At 45.1% G+C, this 19062-nt stretch overlaps 1 protein-coding gene across 2 annotated transcripts in view; it reads right to left on the reverse strand.

Annotated features, from left to right (window-relative positions):
* The window catches only part of eef1akmt2 (EEF1A lysine methyltransferase 2), a 34185-nt gene extending 15727 nt beyond the window's left edge, over positions 1 to 18458 (reverse strand). For both annotated transcript variants that reach the window (XR_013579753.1, XM_078564833.1), the window contains exons 1-4: positions 18314 to 18458; positions 8914 to 8979; positions 6705 to 6819; positions 5585 to 5692 (exon numbers count right to left, since the gene is read on the reverse strand). Coding sequence is in view for 1 of the 2 variants with exons in the window: in XM_078564833.1 (XP_078420959.1) it covers positions 5585 to 5692; positions 6705 to 6819; positions 8914 to 8979; positions 18314 to 18426 (402 nt within the window). In the remaining variant the exon portion in view is untranslated. The remainder of the gene's footprint in view (positions 1 to 5584; positions 5693 to 6704; positions 6820 to 8913; positions 8980 to 18313) is intronic.
* Between the last annotated feature and the right edge of the window lie 604 nt (positions 18459 to 19062).

Consider the following 19062-nt stretch of genomic DNA (forward strand, 5'->3'; position numbering starts at 1 on the left):
CCTTCATCCATTTCCACTGAGGCCAGGCAAGTCAGGCACAGCGAGCCAGAGGCTTCGCGGCCATTGCTGGCATCCCCCGCGTCCAGGGTGCAATCGACTGCACACGTGTGGCCAACAAGGCGCCAGCAGGTGAGCCCAGTGTCTTCGTCAACAGGAAGGGTTTCCACTCCATAAACGTGCAGATAGTGTGTGACCACAGGATGCTGATTCTACAAGTCTGTGCAAGGTACCCAGGCAGTTCCCACGACGCCGACATCCTCAGACACTCCCAGGTGCCGAGGCTCTTCAGTGCTCCAGCTCGGCTGGATGGATGGCTGCTGAGTGACAAGGGCTATCCCCTCAGAAGGTGGCTCATGACGCCTTTCCACCATCCAAGAACAGAAGCTGAGCAGTGGTACAATAGGAACCACGCTCCACAAGGGCTGTGGTGGACAGAACCATCGGTCTTCTCAAGATGCGCTTCTGATGCCTGGACCACTCAGGAGGCGCACTCCAGTACCCCACAGATTGTGTCTGTGATAGTGGTTGCATGCTGCGCTCTACACAATCTTGCGCTGGAAAGGGGGACACAGTGGACGATGAAGACGGCAACGCAGTGGATGTGCTGAACATGATGAATCCAGCACTGATTCTGAGGATGAGCAGGCACAGAGAAATGCTGAGGGGGTAGACGCTGACCCGGGATTACACCAAGGAGGCAGGGACATCCGGGACACTTTAATCCAACGATCCTTCAGCTAGCACAACACAACTGGATCATGGCGCTTCCGTATTCAATGCCCAAGTGCAAAATCTGCCAGGTCATCAGCAGGAACTAAGGGCCTTGTGCATAAATTTGAATGCCCAAACAAACACTCATGACAGTTTTCTTAAACATTGACATGCAGAACAAATGAGCCACCCTCAGCCATGGTCACACATCTGAATTTTAATTTTCAAATCAGAAGTTCTCCTTATTATTAAACAATATTGTAATCAAGCAAAAAGAAATCCTAAGGACCTAATCTTGGGCCAACACAAAAGCACCCATGGTGTGCCTAATGTGCCTTACGTTTCCGTTTCCGGGCGCTATGTCTTGGTGCTGCCCCATCACTGGGAATGGCATCTGAGACAGCCTGCTGGCTCTGCTGTCCTGTTGGCCGATGACCTTGGCAGTCCTCCTCTGGCCTGTGGAGCCTGTGCTGGGCCCGCCTGAGAGGGATCCGCCAGATCCACAGCTGGCACCTCCCCAATTGTCGCAGCCTCACCGGATGATACAGTCACTGGGAAAGGGGTGGAAGAGCTGGTACCCTCATCCGGAGTGCCGTGAGAGGAGCCCGAAGAGATGACAGGCAGCTGCTGCGCCGACGTGAGGTCGCCTCGGACCTCCCTGCTCACCGTGGATGGATGGGCAACGAGCTGGGAAGCTTGATGCCCACACCATCTCCCGCACTGGCAGTGGGTAGCTGAGCTCATTGCCGATGTGAGGGCTTGCTGGCTTCAGCGCATCCCCAGGAACCCCTGGAGGGTCTCCTGGAGGAGGCTCTCCATGAGAGTCGTCAATTTCTTCATGGAGGACGCATGGCCCTTGGACATGTGGCTCATAGCTTCGGCGAGCGTCCGCGGAGACTCCACCACAGACACCAAGTGAACTATAGCCTCGTAAATCACACCCAGCTGCATTTCCTGCAGCTGCTGCATCGTGGACGACTCCAGAGGCACATCATCAGGCACCGACTGAACATGTGCCTGGTCCCCTGCAGTCCTCCGGCTGCTGGCACCATTGGCACTCTCTGTCTCTGCCAGCTCCTCCAGAGAATGTGAAATGCCCTCTCCACTGTGCCCCGGGATACTAGCCGATGTTCCAATGCCAACTGAGGTGCAAGTATCTGCGCTGGTGCCTGCCTCACAGAAATGGTGCGATGCTGGTGAGACTTAAGGGCCGCCAGGTGTGAGAGGGGACATCTGCTGCTCCTCCTGCCGGCTGTGCTCTGATGATGCTGAAAGGAACAACAAGGACTGTGGATCAGTTAGTGTGCACACACAGACAAACTTCATCCCTGTCCCCCTGGCTCATTATGCACTCAGCCTTCCAGAACCAATTGATACGAACATTGGTGGGGTGCTAAATAGTGAGGAGGATAGCCTTAGGTTACAAGAGGATATGGACGGGCTGGTCAGATGGGCTGATCAGTGCCAAATAGAATTTAATATGGATAAGTGTGAGGTGATGCACTTGGACAGGACAAACAAGGCACGGTAATAGACGATGAATGGTAGGACCCTGAGAAGTAACGAGGATCAGAGGGACCTTGGTGTGCATGCCCACCGGTCCCTTAAGGTAGCGGGACAGGTACATAAGGTGTTTAAGGAGGCATATGGCATACTTGCCTTTATTAGCCGAGGCATAGAATATAGGAGCAGGGAGGTAATGTTCGAACTGTAGAAAACGCTGCCTAGGTCACAGCTGCCGTGCTGCGTGCAGTTCTGAAATACGCTTTATGGGAGGGATATGATTGCAGCGGAGAGAGTGCAGAGGACTTTTACCAAGATGTTGCCTGGCCTGGGGAGCTTCAGTTATGTGGAGAGATTGCATAGACTGGGGTTATTTCCCCTGGATCAGAAGAGATTGAGGGGGACATGACTGAGGTGTATAAACTTATGAGGGGCATAGGTAGGGTAGACAGAACGGACCTTTCCCCTTGGCGGAGGGATCAATAACCAGGGGGCATAGATTTAAGGTAAGGGGCAGGAGGTTTACAGGGGATGTGATGAGCAACTTTTGCACACAGAGGGTGGTGAGAATCTGGAACTCACTGCCTGAAAGGGTGATAGACGCAGAAACCCTCATAACATGTAATAAGTATTTGGATGTGCACTTGCGATGCCATGGAATACAAGGCCATGAGCCTAGTGCTAGAAAATGTTGGGTACATGTTTGACCCGCATATCCTCGATGGGCCGAAGGGCCTTTTTCTGTGCTGCACACCTCTGACTCTATCACTCTATGACCGAGCAATGTTGCAACAATAACTAATTTAACAATCATCAGTGCTTTGGCTGTTGGGAGGACAATGTAGACCTCACTGTTGGCATTAAATACCTGGCCATTCTGCCCCAGCCTCAACGACAGCAGTAGACCTGGGTGCATGCCACCTCTCCAGCTCAAGGGCCTCCTGCTTGAATCTGCTTAAGATGAGGTGTGCCTGGCCACCTCCAGTCCTCGCACGCTCCAAGGCATTATGAGCATTCTTCTCCGGCGAAAGAGAGAACGCCATTCATTACGGCAAATTATACATGGACTCTGCACGCGCACACCGCACCCCAACCACATATCAGGCCTCCAGTGCTTCCTCTCCCCGCTACTGCTGATCACTCACACAAAGATAGTATGCCTGCTCCCCACCCCCCCAATGGCCCCTTGGACACAGGCTGCATACATCACTTTAGGAACCACACGGTATGTGCTCCCACAGCAAGTATGTGCAACTATGTGCAGCGTCGAGGGCAGCAGATGGTTCTTTGCTACGACACCTTGAGGCTCCCCTTCCACCATCTCATCACCTTGAATAGGACATGTGCTGGAGTTCTGAGTATGGGCCTAGCTGCATCTCCTGCAGGTTGCCTCCAGACTAGTCAAATGTAACTAAGAGCAACACTTGGTGCAGGGGAGAACTCATCTCCTCATGAACCACTCAGGCTGATCTAAGCATGGGCATTATCTGCTTGCCCACCCAGCGAAGGGAAAATGCCCGACATGATTCAATGCAGTCACGACAGTAAGACTTGCGGTGGGGGGTGGCCTCAAAGGCTAAGGCTACCTGCTGGGTTAAATGCCCAATGCCAACATGGTACTCACCCTGCCAGAGCGCAACAAATCGTTGAAGTACTTACGGCACTGGATCCAGGTGCGCTGCACCACGCCGCGGGAGCTCACCACCTCCTCCCAGGCACGTTTGGTCATGTGGGGGGGCCTCCTCCTCCCATCCTGGGGAACCAACACCTCCCGCCATATCTCGAGGAGGGCAGCGAGGCATTCATCTGAAAAACGAGGGGCGCATTGGCCCCCCCCGCTGGCCTACCCTGCAGCCTGCCCTGCTCCTGTGGCAGACTCAGCAGCCTGGCCTGCTCCTCTGCCCTTCCCTCCAGCCCCCAGCCCGGCCTACTCAGCCGACCCCCTGTGGTGCGCCCTCGAACTGGCTTTTGTCAGCAGCCTACAGGAGGCTGCCAGGCCTTCTTTTAAACAGGCTGCTGGGTCACCACCAGAATCAGCGGTCTGTGCTCGCCTATCGCCACCCGCACACTCCCGCTATCCACGGGAGTCGGCAAATACACTGGGCGGGCCTTAAATAGCCCGTCTGCGCAAAATGGCAGCGCGGACCCGATTATGGGCGGCGATCAGGTCCGCACCCGTCCATGCCCGCATCCCCATCACAACGGAAAAATCTGCCCATGGAGTCACATGCTCCCATCAGCCAATCTTTCCCCCAGCTTCACTGCATCCTTACGATGAATTCAAAATTTTCATTCTTGTTGACAAGTCAACTCAATAGTTTTTCCCCTTCCCGACCTTACTGCTGTCCCCCTGAATTTAGATTAGGGTGGAATGGGTTTGGCTGTCTAACAGCAGGCTATGTAACCCCTATTCTGGAGGTCCCAAGCTCTATATATTTCAGTCTCAAATGTCACTCAAATTTCATTTCTGTCAATTGTCATGTTCCATGTGGTTTCAACTAAGCTACTAGAATAACGGTAATGGTGGAACACTCCATTCTGGAGAAGGGGATGACAAGATAACATGACCAGTGTCACTGGATCCTGCAGCGATGCTAATAGCAAGAGAAAGAGGTTGCTTAAAAAAATGAAAGGAGAGTGCATAGATCGTTTTCCGAGAATTTTAATTCATATAATCTTTCTGGGCTTAAGAACTGAAAAATTTACAATAAAACCGCAGACAACTCAGCCGGTAAAGGCAGTAGGCAAATGGATCATCCAGACTAGGAAGTCCCAGGTCACAAAAGGAAAGAGCACTCTGACAAGTGAGATGCTGCGTCATTGGAACCATAACCCCAGTAATTGGCTAAGTCACTGTCTTCAATGGGTGTGGGATGGAGGGTGGGGTAGCACGGGGAGGGAAACCATCTTCAATTCAGTTTGTGAGAAGTCAGAAATTCACAAGGGAAGTTAACAAAAAAAGTTCTAGGTAGCCTGGTGGCACAGCACATCCACCCATCAACAAGCTACACCAGAGGCAGCAAGATGCAGGTTTGTGTCAGTGTTTTCAAACATAGCAAATTCCCAACCTCATCCAAGTAATGTGAAAAAGGGCTGAATGCAGCTGATATGTTTCCCCTCAGAGGGAATAGTTATTTGGGGAGTCAATGCAGAAATATCCACCACTTCCCAGCTGCCAGTAAGAGACTGATATTAACAGAGAGCTGGGGAAAGTTGCTTGTCGACTTTCATGGTTGTGAATGCCATAGAGTTCTTGTCAGGGCCAAATAATTAAATAATTTGAGAGAGCAATGAAAAGGAAGATAGATTTGTTGGGAATAAATCTGACAATGTTTTGATATTTGAAGGAAATACTTGCTAAAATCCATACCTGTAATTTCAAAGACATCACCTCTTCCTTTTCAGCGATAGCTTTAGCAAGTTCCACAGCAGTAGAAGAATTATCAATTCCAGTCAAGTTAGTAAATCCGGATTTTGCCTTAAATAATTTTAGAAAGAACACATTTGGTCAAAAATATAAAATGGTCTGCTTTTGGCTGTCTTCAATCATTAATGTACCTGATGTTAGCAGATTTTCACACTCCCAAATTTTCAGGCTCGAGAATTTGCCTTATATTCTCTTTTCTGAAAACTGAAAATCTCATGTGATGTGCTGGAGATTTAGCACTGTTGTAAAGTAATTTATAGTTTGCAGTGATGTGAAATTTGCAGCTTCCATTAGGTGTTATGTTTTACCAATTTGACTGCAACAGGAAGAGGAAGATCTGCTGCAGGAGGCTGGATCACATGACTTAGATTTGCAATAACACTGAGTGTAACTGCAGTATCCTGTCAAACATTGTTTACAAAGTGCTTTGGACCTTGAGAATTTTCTAAACTTGCCTCTAAATTCTAAATGTACAGAGAGTCCACATGTAGCTACCTACATTCTCAATCTAACAGTCTTGCACTGCTCATGCGTGTGATCATGTACAAGAGAGCTGTGTCCTGGATCCGACAGTTCCAAATAGAGCCAGGCAGGAAGCCAGGGACAAAATTTGCATATGGGAAATTGGTATTCACTGTGCAATTTTTTTAAGGGAACAACTTACATTTCCACAGCATTCATTACACACAGAGATGTCTCAGAGCACTTTACAGGGAGGTGGGATAGCAAATAGACTTCAGCCTGGGGGCTGGGGGCACAAAGGGTTGAGGAGAGACAAAACCATGGTCAAAGAGGATCAAGGAGGTCAACAAAGCAGAAATCCTGGTAAAAGAGATTCAAATCATTGAGGACAAGACAATCAAAAGGATGGCCATCAACAGTGAAGCAGGGAACGAGAAGCAGATCAATGTAAGAGAACCAGAAGATGAGGAAATAAAGGTCAGAGCTATGAGAGTCTGGCAAAGATATGGGTAACAGGGATGTATCTGGAGTATTGGTAGAAATTCAGGTTACAATGAATTATATTTTACTCTAGTGCTTTTAGATTATGAAATACACTTACGAGTTCAATCAAAAAAACACCATTTCCTGTCCCAATGTCCAGAAGGGCAACATCCTTGGAGATTTTTTGCATTTCCAACCAGGTTATTATACGATCCATGCTTTCTTCACCAAACCTAAAGGACAACAGGGTTTGTGACTGCCGACCAATGATTGTCTCTGAGAAATGACATCAGTATTTATTGCCATAGATTGATTAATAAAATAAGCCTATCAAACAAGGATGAACAAATAAGCAGTAAACCACACACCTTCAAGGCATAGAAAATAATACTGGTGGGCCATATAAAATTAACAGTTTATTAAATTCCATTCATTGTTCACAGGCTTTGCAGCTTCTTTTGAAATATATATTTGAAGTTAAAAGGCACTAATTTAGAATGCAAATGAAAAAAAGTTTTGGAAAATTTATTTATAAATCCTGCTTTTTCTTCCCACCCCTTCTCTCCTATCCTGGAGGGACCGGGATAAAGTCCCAAAGACAGTAGTGGCTCTCTGAGCCTTTGCCTGGAGTATCCATTTTTCATTTATGAGCTGACAGAGTGGGCAACAGCAGGTTATTCAATAGGAGAAGGAGTCATAACCAAGCCAAACCCTACTCTCCCATGAACACACTGGGCCAATTTTTCAAAGCGGGGTCAGGACACCAGGGTAAATTCTGGGTCCCCAAATCCACACCTCAAGTGTCACTCTCACAACACTATTTTTAAATTCAAATGCCCTAATTGGGCAGGAAGCAACCTCGACGTTTCCTTAGTGGCGTTGAGCACCTCCAGGAGGTGGGAGCTGCCTTCCTGGTACCAGTGGCAAAGGCAGGCAGCAGCCATGCTGGCAGCAACCAAGGCTTGCCGCTGCCTTGCCAGATAGAGCGGCAGCTTGTCAGGAAGCCAGGAGCTAAAACACTGAGGAGAGTGGCCATGTAAACAAAGACAAGATACAGCATTTGACCAATCCGTTGGCCCATCAATTTTACACAAACTCCAATGAACTTTTCAATGTCCCCACAGTGACTCTAACAGCTGAGACAAATGTGCACCACACTGTTGAGGTTCACGAAAATAAACATTAGGAATCGCGTTCCTGACCAAACAGACTCTTTAACAAGCTCTTTAAGGAGCTTAATGGGCCGTTAAGTGGCAATGAATGGGCTTCCCATTCCCTTTCCCCCACCAACTCTTTGAAAATTCCAAATTGTACTGGAGGCGTTGGGATCCTGCGATGACCTCCTGGGCCGTGATTTTGAAATTGTGCCCGCACCAGGTCCCGACCCTGAAGGTGTTTGGAAATCCAGCCCATTTTCCAGCTAGTGTCATTAAGTAGTAATTAAGAACAAGAAACCAGGTCAAATATCCCTTTCCACAGCCCACAGATTCAGAGAATAATTGTAGTGCCCCATGATATTGGAGAGCAGCGAACTCTGCAAAAACTGTGAATCCTTCTGAACTGCTTAGGGGAACCTTTTGTGATGATTCGTATCTTAATATAAATAGTACAAAAACACTACGAAGATTTAAAAATGCACCATTGGATGTACTGAATCGCTCAAAGCGAACACTAATTTACTCGACTGTGACCGTAACGTTTAGTCATGCATCTGAATATTATTGAACGAACAGTTCAATGGATCACTGAAAATATTTCATGCTAATAGCCTTTCGCTGTACTGTATTCTGTTTGTTTGTGCAAGAATCTTACTGTGAGGTTTTATAAAATATTTCCTTCAACAGTGCAACAGGGAAGTAAATTTTTTGTCTCTGTAATGCTGACGGAACCATAATAATTGTTGTTGATGAAATAATAATCCGTTGATCAGTTCTACTATAATGTAAAGTAACATTTTATTATTGTTTCAAAAAATAATTCACATTATTGAAGGAATATGGCATTTAGAAGAGCATAATTTGTAGGCAGCTCCAAGTTAAAAAAAGTATTTCTCAAATATTTTCAGCAGTCACCCTTAGAAACCTACAATGGTCACTACTTTTGGTAGTGGGACTCTGAGCTTTTTCAACGGCTACCTCTTTATTAAGCACATGTTACTGTCCCAGCCATGGTTTTGCAAGATTTTAAAGTATCTTTTTTTCTCAGTTTGACGATATTCTTTCCCTTAAATGAAATAGCCAATAGAGGGCTGGGTGGGGGAAAGAGATATAAGATACTGCCACTGATACTTATCTAAGGGTTAATAATCTTTCAGTTTTGTTTCTTACCAAATCTCACCAACATCGCCTGAGTCATAAAAGGACCGCAACTCCCTTTCATAAGCATGATCCCAACTACGAGACACAGAAAAGAAAACTCAGATATTTAAAATTAAAACCAAATCTTTGCTGCAAAAGACTGGCGTGAGGCAGAAGAACAGAATAAAACAAGATACTTAACACAAGTATCAAACATGAAATGCTACAATTAAATTTTCTCAAAAGAACAATGTATGGTGCAGATAGGTTGGAAGAGCCCATTCTGTTTCCAACAATGGTATTACCCAGATTATTGTAACAGAGACATGTATGTGCAGATTAAAAATTATGCTGATACTCAGTTATGTCACTCCATTGTACAGATACTAAAGTAGACAAGCCAACATTACAATTATGCATGTTCCAATGATGTTGACTTTCTTAATATGTAGCTATAAACATACCCCCCAAAAAAAAACCCTCTTTGTATTTACCGGGAATGGTGATAAGGGTAATGTTACTGGACTAGTAATCCAGAGGCCTATACTAATGCTCCAGAGACTTGCGTGTGAATCTAATTATGACAGCTGGCAGAATTTGATAATCCAGTATGGCTTATCCAGTGTGGCTCCAGAACCAACGCAATGTGGTTGACTCTTAACTGCCCTCTGTAAAGGCCTAGCAATCCACCCGTTTGTATTCTTTTTATTGTTCCATGGGATGAGGGCATCGCTAACAAGGTTAGCATTTGTTGCCCATCCCTTGAACCGAGTGGCTTCCTACACCATTTCAGAGAGCCGTTAAGAGTCAACCACATTGTTGAGGGTCTGGAGTCACATGCAGGCCAGACCAGGTAAGGATGGCAGATTTCCTTCCCTCCCTAAAGGGCATTAGTAATTAGTAAACCAGATGGGTTTTAATGACAATCAATGATAGTTTTGTGGTCACTTTGAATTCAAATTTCAACAGCTGCCGTGATGGGATTTGAACCAATGTCCCAAGTGCATTAGCCTGGGTCCCTGGAATACTAGTCCAGCGACACTACCACTATGCCACCATCTCCCCATGAAAACACCTACAGGAAAGTTGAAAAAGAATAAAATTGGATGGACCACCCAGCATCGAACTAGGCAGCAGACAAGGCAAAGGCCACCATGCCCAGTCAGCCCTGCAAAGTTCTGCTCACTAACATTTGGGGACTTGTGTCAAAGCAAAGTGGACAAGAAACAGCTTGATGTAGTCATACACACTGAATTATACCTTATGGTCAATGTCCCAATTCCTCCATCACCATTGCCGATTGTTATTAAAAAAAACCCATCTGGTTCACTAATGTCCTTTAGGGAAGGAAATCTGTTGTCTTTACCTGATCTGGCCTACATGTGACTCCAGGCCCACAGCAATGTGGCTGACTCTTAAAAATGCCCTCTGAACAAGGGCAATTAGGGATTGACAATAAATGCTGGCCTAGCCAGCAACGCCCACATCCCTTGAACGAATAAAAAAAAAAAAATCCCTGTCCCATAGGCAGAACAGACCCACCAGAGATGGTGGTACAGAGATATATGTCAAAAGGGAGTTGCCCCAGGAGTGCTCAACATTAACTCTGGACCCCACGAGATCTCATTATATTAGGTCAAACATGGTGAAGGAAACCTCCTGCTGATTACCACCTCCCACCCTCCCTCTTCAGTACACCTCCATGTTAAACAACACTTAGTAGAAGCACTGAAGTTAGAAAGGGCACACAATGTATTCTGGCTCTGGGCTTCAAAGTCCATCACCAAGAGCGACGTGGTAGCACCATCACTGACCAAACTGGACAAGTCCTGAAGGGGGCAGCCTGCGGCAGATGGTGAGGGAACCATCACAAGGGAAAACATACTTGATCTTGACCTCACCTGATGCAGATGCATCTGCCCATTACAGTATGGATAGGAGTGACCACCACACAGTCCTTGTAGAATTGGAAGACCCATCTTCATACTGAGGACATGCTCCATTGTGTTTTCTGGCATTACCACCATGCTAAATAGGACAGATTCAGAACAGATCTAGCAGCTCAAAACTGGGCATCCATGAGGTGCTGTGGGCCGACAGCAGAAGCAGAGCTGTATTCAACCAGGATCTGTAACCTCGTGGCCCAACATTTCCCTCACTCTACCATTACCATCAAGCCAAGGGATTAACCTTGGTTCAATGAGGAGTGAAGGAGGGCATGCCATAGGCCGCACTAGGCATACCTAAAAATCAGGTATCAACTTGGTGAAGTTACAACACCTAACCACATGCTTGTTAAACAGCAGAAACAGCTTGAAATAGGCAGAGGTAAGCAACCCCATGACCAAACCAGATCAAAGCTCTGCCACATCCAGTCGTGAATGTTTGTTGTGTTATGATCCTGTTAGGGACTATTAACATTTAAAGAGAAATCCAAACACCCAGCGATTAACTGACAGAAACATGTCACAAAATTTCACCTTTTTAAAGAAAAACAAATGTTATTGTATATAAACAAATTAAACAAAATGAGTACTATGAACACTATAGTTTATAATGGGGTTCCCAAACTTTAGAACCACACACAGAAATCTTCAAATATTCAAGAGCCGCAAGACGCAGACAACCTTTACAGACATATTTTTATTACTATTGCACACACTTCTGTGAGGAAACCATCAGTTTTTACTTCTCTAACCTTCCAGGCTTCCTTCACACACTATGCAGATTGTGACAAAAATAAATCTGCCTCATTGGCACACATCAGAGCTGGCACATGCTCACTGCTCAACAGACTCTTGTAGCCTTAGTCTTCCAATGTGGAAAATCAGACAAGAGGTTAAAAAAAGGATTGATTTTACATGAAAAAAGCTGTAACCACCTACAACACAACAAATTTTAATGAGAGTGCCTGTGTCCCAATCCAGTAGATTCTCACAATCTTATTCTGTATTAAACTGTTTCTTCCCTTTCCAGACAGAAGCCACAACTTGAAGGGTCAGCAGTGAGAGGGTGGGTTAGAAAGCCAGAGAAAATGGTGCTGAGAGTTACGTGGCCTTATGTAAAGCCAGTGGGAAACTACAAAAGAAATCTCACAACAGTTCTGAAATGAATCGTTGATCTTAACTCTCCTCCCTCCCTCCTCCCAGTGCTGCTGCCTGTGCTCCAGTTGTCTCCTTCTGTGAAGCTGAGGCTGCACCCTGGCTATTTACCTCCAGCCAATGTGCGATTTAACCAGTTTCACAGCACAAGGAATGAGCCGCACTGTGTATCAAAGAGCCGTGTGCGACTGGCGAACTGTGGTTTGGCCACCCCTGGTTTATAACTACTTATGCTATGAACTCAGTTCTACTTCTTATTTTCCCCCAAGAATTCCCTGGTATATTTTAAACAATCTTGAAGGTTCATTCGCTTCTGTAGGGACCAACCCAAAGGTATGACTCAGCCCTCAGGAATTCACTTTAATTCTCCTCAGCGTTCCAGCTATTCTCCAAGGAAAGACTTATAACTGTGGATGCCTCCTGTTGACTGTTTTTTGCCACAAGGCTCTGTGAGGACCACTGTAGATTCCTTCCTCTAGTTTGATACTAGGCAAATATTCCAGCTGCTTTTCCCTTCACAAAATCCAAACTGAGCTCGAGCCCCCATCCACAATCCACACAGTTAGTATTTTTTAAAGTTAGTATTTTTTCCGCTTCAGTGGAGGCCTTACTAGCATGCATCCTCTTTAGTTCCATTGACTCAGTGAGCTGCAAACTACACAAGATTCTAGCTGCAACTGCCTTCTGTGAGAAAAAAAACATATAAGTTAAGCAAAAGAAACTCCTAACTCCCACAGCCTATCCCTAAGACAACATGGCATGCTTTAGGATGTTTGCAAACAGGAGCCGTCAACAAATTATGTTACCTTCAATGCTATTCTTTGATTCTGCAACCCATATGAATAACTTATTTTGCTAATGGATGTAATTGCCCTTTCTCCAGACTCCCTGGGTCCACAAAGAAACCCTCATGTTTACAAAGCTGTTTCCAGTTTTCTTTCATCTGGAAACTATATACATAATTTAAATCTTTTATTGAAATAAGGACAGACCTTCTGGCTCTACCACAAGCCTAACAATAGGTCATCCATTGTTCAAGTGCTTACACCTCTCCCTCTGACCCTGTCAGATATAGTTTAGCTTTTAAGTGTAATTAATTCGCAGCTTGTTTGAGATGCATTGACATCACAATTATGTTTACTAGTTTCTCACCCAGATACCCCCATTTATCTACAGTTAAATCTTTACTTCCTGAAACTAAAAGTTATATTCTAAAACATATGAATTATGAACTAGATATTTGCAACAGTGGACAATTAAACAACTAACCAGAGGAAGAGGCTCAAAGAACATCCCCATCCTCAACGAAGGTAGAGTCCATCACATCAGTGCGAAAGACGAGGCTGAAGTATTTGCAACCATGGATGATCCACCTCGGCCCCCTGAAGATCCCAGCATCACAGATGTCAATCTTCAGCCAATTCCATTCACTCCACATGATATCAAGAAACGGCTGAAGGCACTAGATACTGCAAAGGCTATGGACCCTGACAACATTCCAGCAATGGTACTGAAGTATTGTGCTCCAGAACTAGCTGCGCCCCTAGTCAAGCCATTCCAGACAACTACAAAACTTTCACTGACCTGACAATGTGGAAAATTGCCCAGGGATGTCCTGTCCACAAAAAACAGGATGAGGCTGATCCATCCAATTATCACCACATCAGTCTACTCTTGGTCATAAGCAAAGTAATGGAAGCTGTCATTGACAATGTTATCAAGCGCTCCCCAAGGTTCAGTTTGAGTTCTGCCAGGGTCACTCAACTCCAGACCTTATTACAGCCTTGGTCCAAAAATGGACCAAAGAACTGAATTCTAGAGATGAGAGTGGCTGCCCATAACATCAACATTTGACCAAGTGTGGCATCAAGGAGCCCTAATAAAATTTAAGTCAATGGGAATAGTGGGGAAAACTCCCACTGGCTTGATTCATATCTAGCACAAAGGAAGATAGTTGTGGTTGTTGAGACCAATCATCTCAATCCCAGAACAATGTTACAGGAGTTCCTCAGGGCAGTGTCCTATGCCCACTATCTTCACCTGCTTCATCAACAACCTTCCCAGAAACTTTATTAGGAGCCAGGTAAGTTACTCACCAGAATTCCCAGCCTCTAACCTGCACTTGTAGCCACAGTATTTATATGGCTTCTGGTCAATGGTAACCCCCATGATATTGATGGTGTGGGATTCAGCAGTGGTAATGCCATTGAATGTCAAGGGGAGATGGTTAGATTCTCTTGTTGGAGATGGTCATTGCCTGGTACTTATGTGGTGTAAACATTACGTGCCATTTATCAGCCCAAGTTTGAATGTGTCCAGCTCTAACAGCATCTGTGGAGAGAAAAACAGAGTTGATGTTTTGAGTCCATATGACTCATAAGAGTCATACGGACTCGAAACGTTAACTCTGTTTTTCTCTCCACAGATGCTGTTAGACCTGCTGAGTTTTTCCAGCATTTTCTGTTTTTGTTTCAGATTTCCAGCATCTGCAGTATTTTGCTTTTAATTATCTGAATGTGTCCAGGTCTTGTTGCATATGGATACATACTGCTTCAGTATCTGAGGACTCACGAATGGTCCTGAACACTGTGCTATCATCAACTAACATCCCCACTTCTGTCCTAATGATGGAGAGAAGGTCATTGATGAAGCAGCTGAAGATGGTTGGGCCTAGGACACTACACTGAGGAACTCCTGCAACGATTTCCTTGGGCTGAGATGATTGGTCTCCAACAATGGCAATCATGATGTCAAGACCAGTCACTCACACCTCGAGTTCAGCTCTTTTGTCCACGTTTGGACAAAGGCTGAAATGAGGTCAAGAGTGAGTGGCTCTGGTGGAACCCAAACTGAGCGTCAATGAGCAGCTTATTGCTAAGTAAGTGCTGCTTGATAGCACTGTCTATGATCCCTTCCATCATTTTGCTGATGATTGAGAGTAGTCAGATGGGGAGGTAATTGGCCAGGTTGGATTTGTCCTGCTTTTTGTGGACAGGACATACTTGGGCAATTTTCTACATTTTCATATAGATGCCAGTGCTGTAGTTGTACTGAAACAGTTGGCTAGGAGCGTGGCTAGTTCTGAAGCACAAATCTTCAGTACTACTGCTGGGATGTTGTCAGGCCCATAGCCTTTGCAGTATCCAGTGCCTTCAGTCATTTCTTGATATCATGTAGAGTGAATGGAATTGGCTGAAGACTGGCATCTGTGATGCTGTGTACATCAGTAGGAGGCCGAAATGGATCATCCTCTCGGAACCTATGGCTGAAGATGGTTGCCTTTCCATTTGCACTGATGTGCTGTGCTCTCCCATCATTTTATGTGGGGACATTTGTGGAACTACCTCCTTCAGTAAGTTGTTTAATAGTCCACCACCATTCACAATCTACTTCACTGATTGTGGGATTGCTTAGCTTTGTCCATTGCACGCTGCTTCTGCTGCTGAGCATTTAAGTAGTCTTCTGTTGTAACTTCACCAGGTTAGCACCTCATTTTTAGCTATGCTTCATGCTGCACCTGCACTCTTCATTGAACCAGGGTTGATCCCCTGTCTTGATGGTAATACTAGAGAGGGGGATATGCCACAGATTGCATTTGAATAGAACTATGCTTCTGCTGATGGCCCACAGCGCTTCATGGATGTCCAGTTCTGAGCTGCTGAGTCTGTTCTGAATCTATCCCATTTAGCACAGTGGTAGTTCCACACCATTAGATTGATGCCAACAGCACGGGGTTCGATCCCCATTCCAGTTGGTGTGGTTTTGGGACCCATCTCCTTGCTGTACCTGTGATGGAGATCGGAACACTGTGGGTCAGACCTGCAGAGAGCTCAAGAAGAAGTTGTTCCACATAACATGAAGGAGGGTATCCTCAGTGTGAAGACAGGATTTTGTCTCCATAAGGGCTGTGTGATGATCAATCCTACAATGTTGTCAATAGGTATAGATAAGGACATAAGAAATAGGATCATTGCTGATCTTTGACCTCCATTCCATTTTCGCGCTTTACTTCATTTTCCATTGATTCCCTTAAGGTTCAAAAATCTATTACGTCCAGCCTTAAAATTACTCAATGACTGAGCATCCACAGCGTTTTGATAGAGAATTCCAAAGATTCTCAACCCTCACTGAAAAGATTCCTCCTTATCTCCGTCTTAATTAATCGCCCCTTATCCTGAGACAACGGTCCCTAGCTCTAGACTCTCCAACCAGGGAAAACAACTTCTCAGCATCTACCCTGTCAAGCCCTCTCAGAATCTTACATGTTTCAATGAGTTCACCTCTCAATATTCTAAACTCCAGAGAGTATAGGCCTATTCTACTCAACCTTTCATCATAGGACAACCCTCTATCTCAGGAATCAAGCTAGTGAACCTTCACTTTGCTGCCTCCAAGGCAAGTATATCCTATGTTAGATAAGGAGACCAAAACTGTGCATAGTGCTCCAGGTGTGGTTTCACCAATACCCTATACAATTATAATAACACTTTGTTACTCTGGGACTCCAACCTCCTTGCAACAAAGCCCACAAGCCATTTGCTTCCTTAATTGCTTGCTATACCTACATGCCAACTTCCTGTGTTTCTTGTATGAGGACAGAGAGATTTGAGTGAACACCAACATTTAAAAGTTTATCATTTAAAAAATATTCTGATTTTCTATTCTATCTACCAAAGTGAATAACCTCACATTTCCCCACATTATAATGTATCTGCCACCTTCTTGCCTACTCACTTAACCTACCTATATCCCTTTGCAGCCTCTTGGTGTCCTCCTCACAGCTTACTTTCCCACCCAACTTTTTATAAGCAAACATGGATACTCTTGGTACTTTCACCTAAGTCATTATTGTAAATAGCTAAGGCCCCAGCACTGATCCATCCTATTTATTGCCTCCCAACTTGAAAAAAGCCTGTTTAACCCTACTTTCTGATTTCTCTATTCATTCTAATATATTGCCCCAACTCCATGAGCCCTTATCTTACATAATAACTTTTTATGTGGCACCTTATCGAGTGTCTTTTGGAAATCCAAATATACGACATTCACTGGTTCTCCACTACCCTGGTAGTTACATTCTCAAAAAAACTCGAATCAATTTGTCAAACATGATTGCTCTTCCGTAAAACCATGCTGACTCCGCGTGATCATATTATACTTTCCTCAATGCCTTGTTAACACCTCCTTAATAATGGATTCTAGCAGGTTCCCTTGTCTCAGCCTATCTGTTACTGAAACCCTCATTCATGCCTTTGTGACTTCTGGGTCACACTCCTGACTGGTCTCCCACATTCTAAACTTGAGGTCATCCAAAACTCTGCTGCCCGTGTTTTAAATCAAGTCCCATTCCCCTATAACCCCTTGCTCACTGACCTACATTGGCTCCCAGTCAAGCAACATCTTGATTTTAAAATTGTCATCCTTGTTTTCAAATCCCTCCATGGCCTTGCCCTCTCCCTATTGCTTAATTTCCTCCAGCTCCACAACTGTCCAAAATATCTGTGCTCCTCTAATTCTGGCCTCTTGAACATTCCCAATTTTAATCACTCCACCATTGTTGGCTATGCCTCCAGTTACCTTGTTCAAAGCTCTGGAAAACCACCTCCATACACTCTCTGCCTCTCTACTTCACTTTCTTCTTTTAAGTTCTCCTTAAAACCTACCTCTTTGACCAAGCTTTTGGACATCTGAGCTAATATCTCTTGATATTGCTTGGTGTCACAGTTTGTTTTAAACTGCTCCTGTGAAGCAACTTGGGATGTTTCATTCCATTAAAGGTGCTAAAGTTGTTGACCTGAAGCTGTAAGGTTTCATGGGATCTGGAGTCAATGGGTCATCCAATTCAATACCAGATCACTATGCTCCCACCTCCAGCTGGTACATCCTGACAATGGGGTGTTGCAGATTGTGAAGGCTGTTGCTTGACTAGTCTGTGGGATAACTCTCCAGTACCCAAAGAGCACTTTACAGTGTCGGCTGGGCTGAGGTTCCCCACGTTTGGTCCTGACTGGGTTATTGCCGAGTGCTTTGTCCGATATTCGCCTTGTTCTTGAAACAGGCCAAGATTATTTACAACTCGGCGGCTTGCTCTGCCATTTCAGAGAGCGGGGCATTACGAGTCAGCTGAGAAGGGTAGGACTGGAGTCACATGGATCATTCTGCAATGTCAGTGACAGTCATGTTAGTGAACACATTTCATGAAATTTCAACAATCACTGCGCTGACTGTAATCACTTTTCATTGCACTGGATCAGCTGTAAAACGCAGCCCGTGACTTCACAACTCAAATGCAACTTAATAATAAAGAGCAAAGTATCAAAAGCACATACTATTCTTTAGTTCCTAATTTAGAAGGCTGAAATTCATCATTGGATGAGGATTGGCTCTGAGCGACTGCTTTCTCCTGCCTTTCGCAGCCATGTGGATACCCAACATCTTCCATCGCTGTTGACCCAGGAAGTCTGGTTGATCAAGGCAGAGAAGTACCAACAGTGAGTATTGAATGTGACGGACCCGGCGGCTGCCATATTTGATACTGGCAAAAGTTAAGCTTTCTCTATGAAAAGTCAGAAGTTTGGGGTCCGGATCTTTAATCAAGCACTACCTAATCCAGAATTATTAAAATGATTGGCGAATCTATTCGGTTTGTCTTGTTTATGATTAGCCTATACAGAACTCTAAAAGCAGGAGTCATCCTCTAATTTTAATTTTGGACTGGTAAAGATGCCTGAGAGCTTTGGAGAGGGCGGTGGTAATTCTGTTTCCTCAGTTGAACCATGTCCCTCAGTGGAGGTGACCTAAAATTCTCTCTCCTTCCCTTTACTTGATTCATTCACGGGTTGTGGGTGTCACTGGAAAGGCCAGCATTTATTGCCCAACCCAAAATGTCCTTGAGAAGTTGTGAGCCACCTTTTTGAATACAACTATATATTCATGGGATGTGAGCGTCACTGGCAAGGCCATCTATTATTGCCCTTGAGAGGCAGTGGTCAGATGCCTTCTTGAACCGTTACCGTCCATCTGGCATAGGTGCTCACACAGTGTGGTTAGGAAAGGCATTCAGGATTTTGACTCGGTA

The sequence above is a fragment of the Cetorhinus maximus genome, chromosome 20, assembly GCF_964194155.1.
Source record: "Cetorhinus maximus chromosome 20, sCetMax3.hap1.1, whole genome shotgun sequence".
Classification (NCBI taxonomy): domain Eukaryota; kingdom Metazoa; phylum Chordata; class Chondrichthyes; order Lamniformes; family Cetorhinidae; genus Cetorhinus; species Cetorhinus maximus.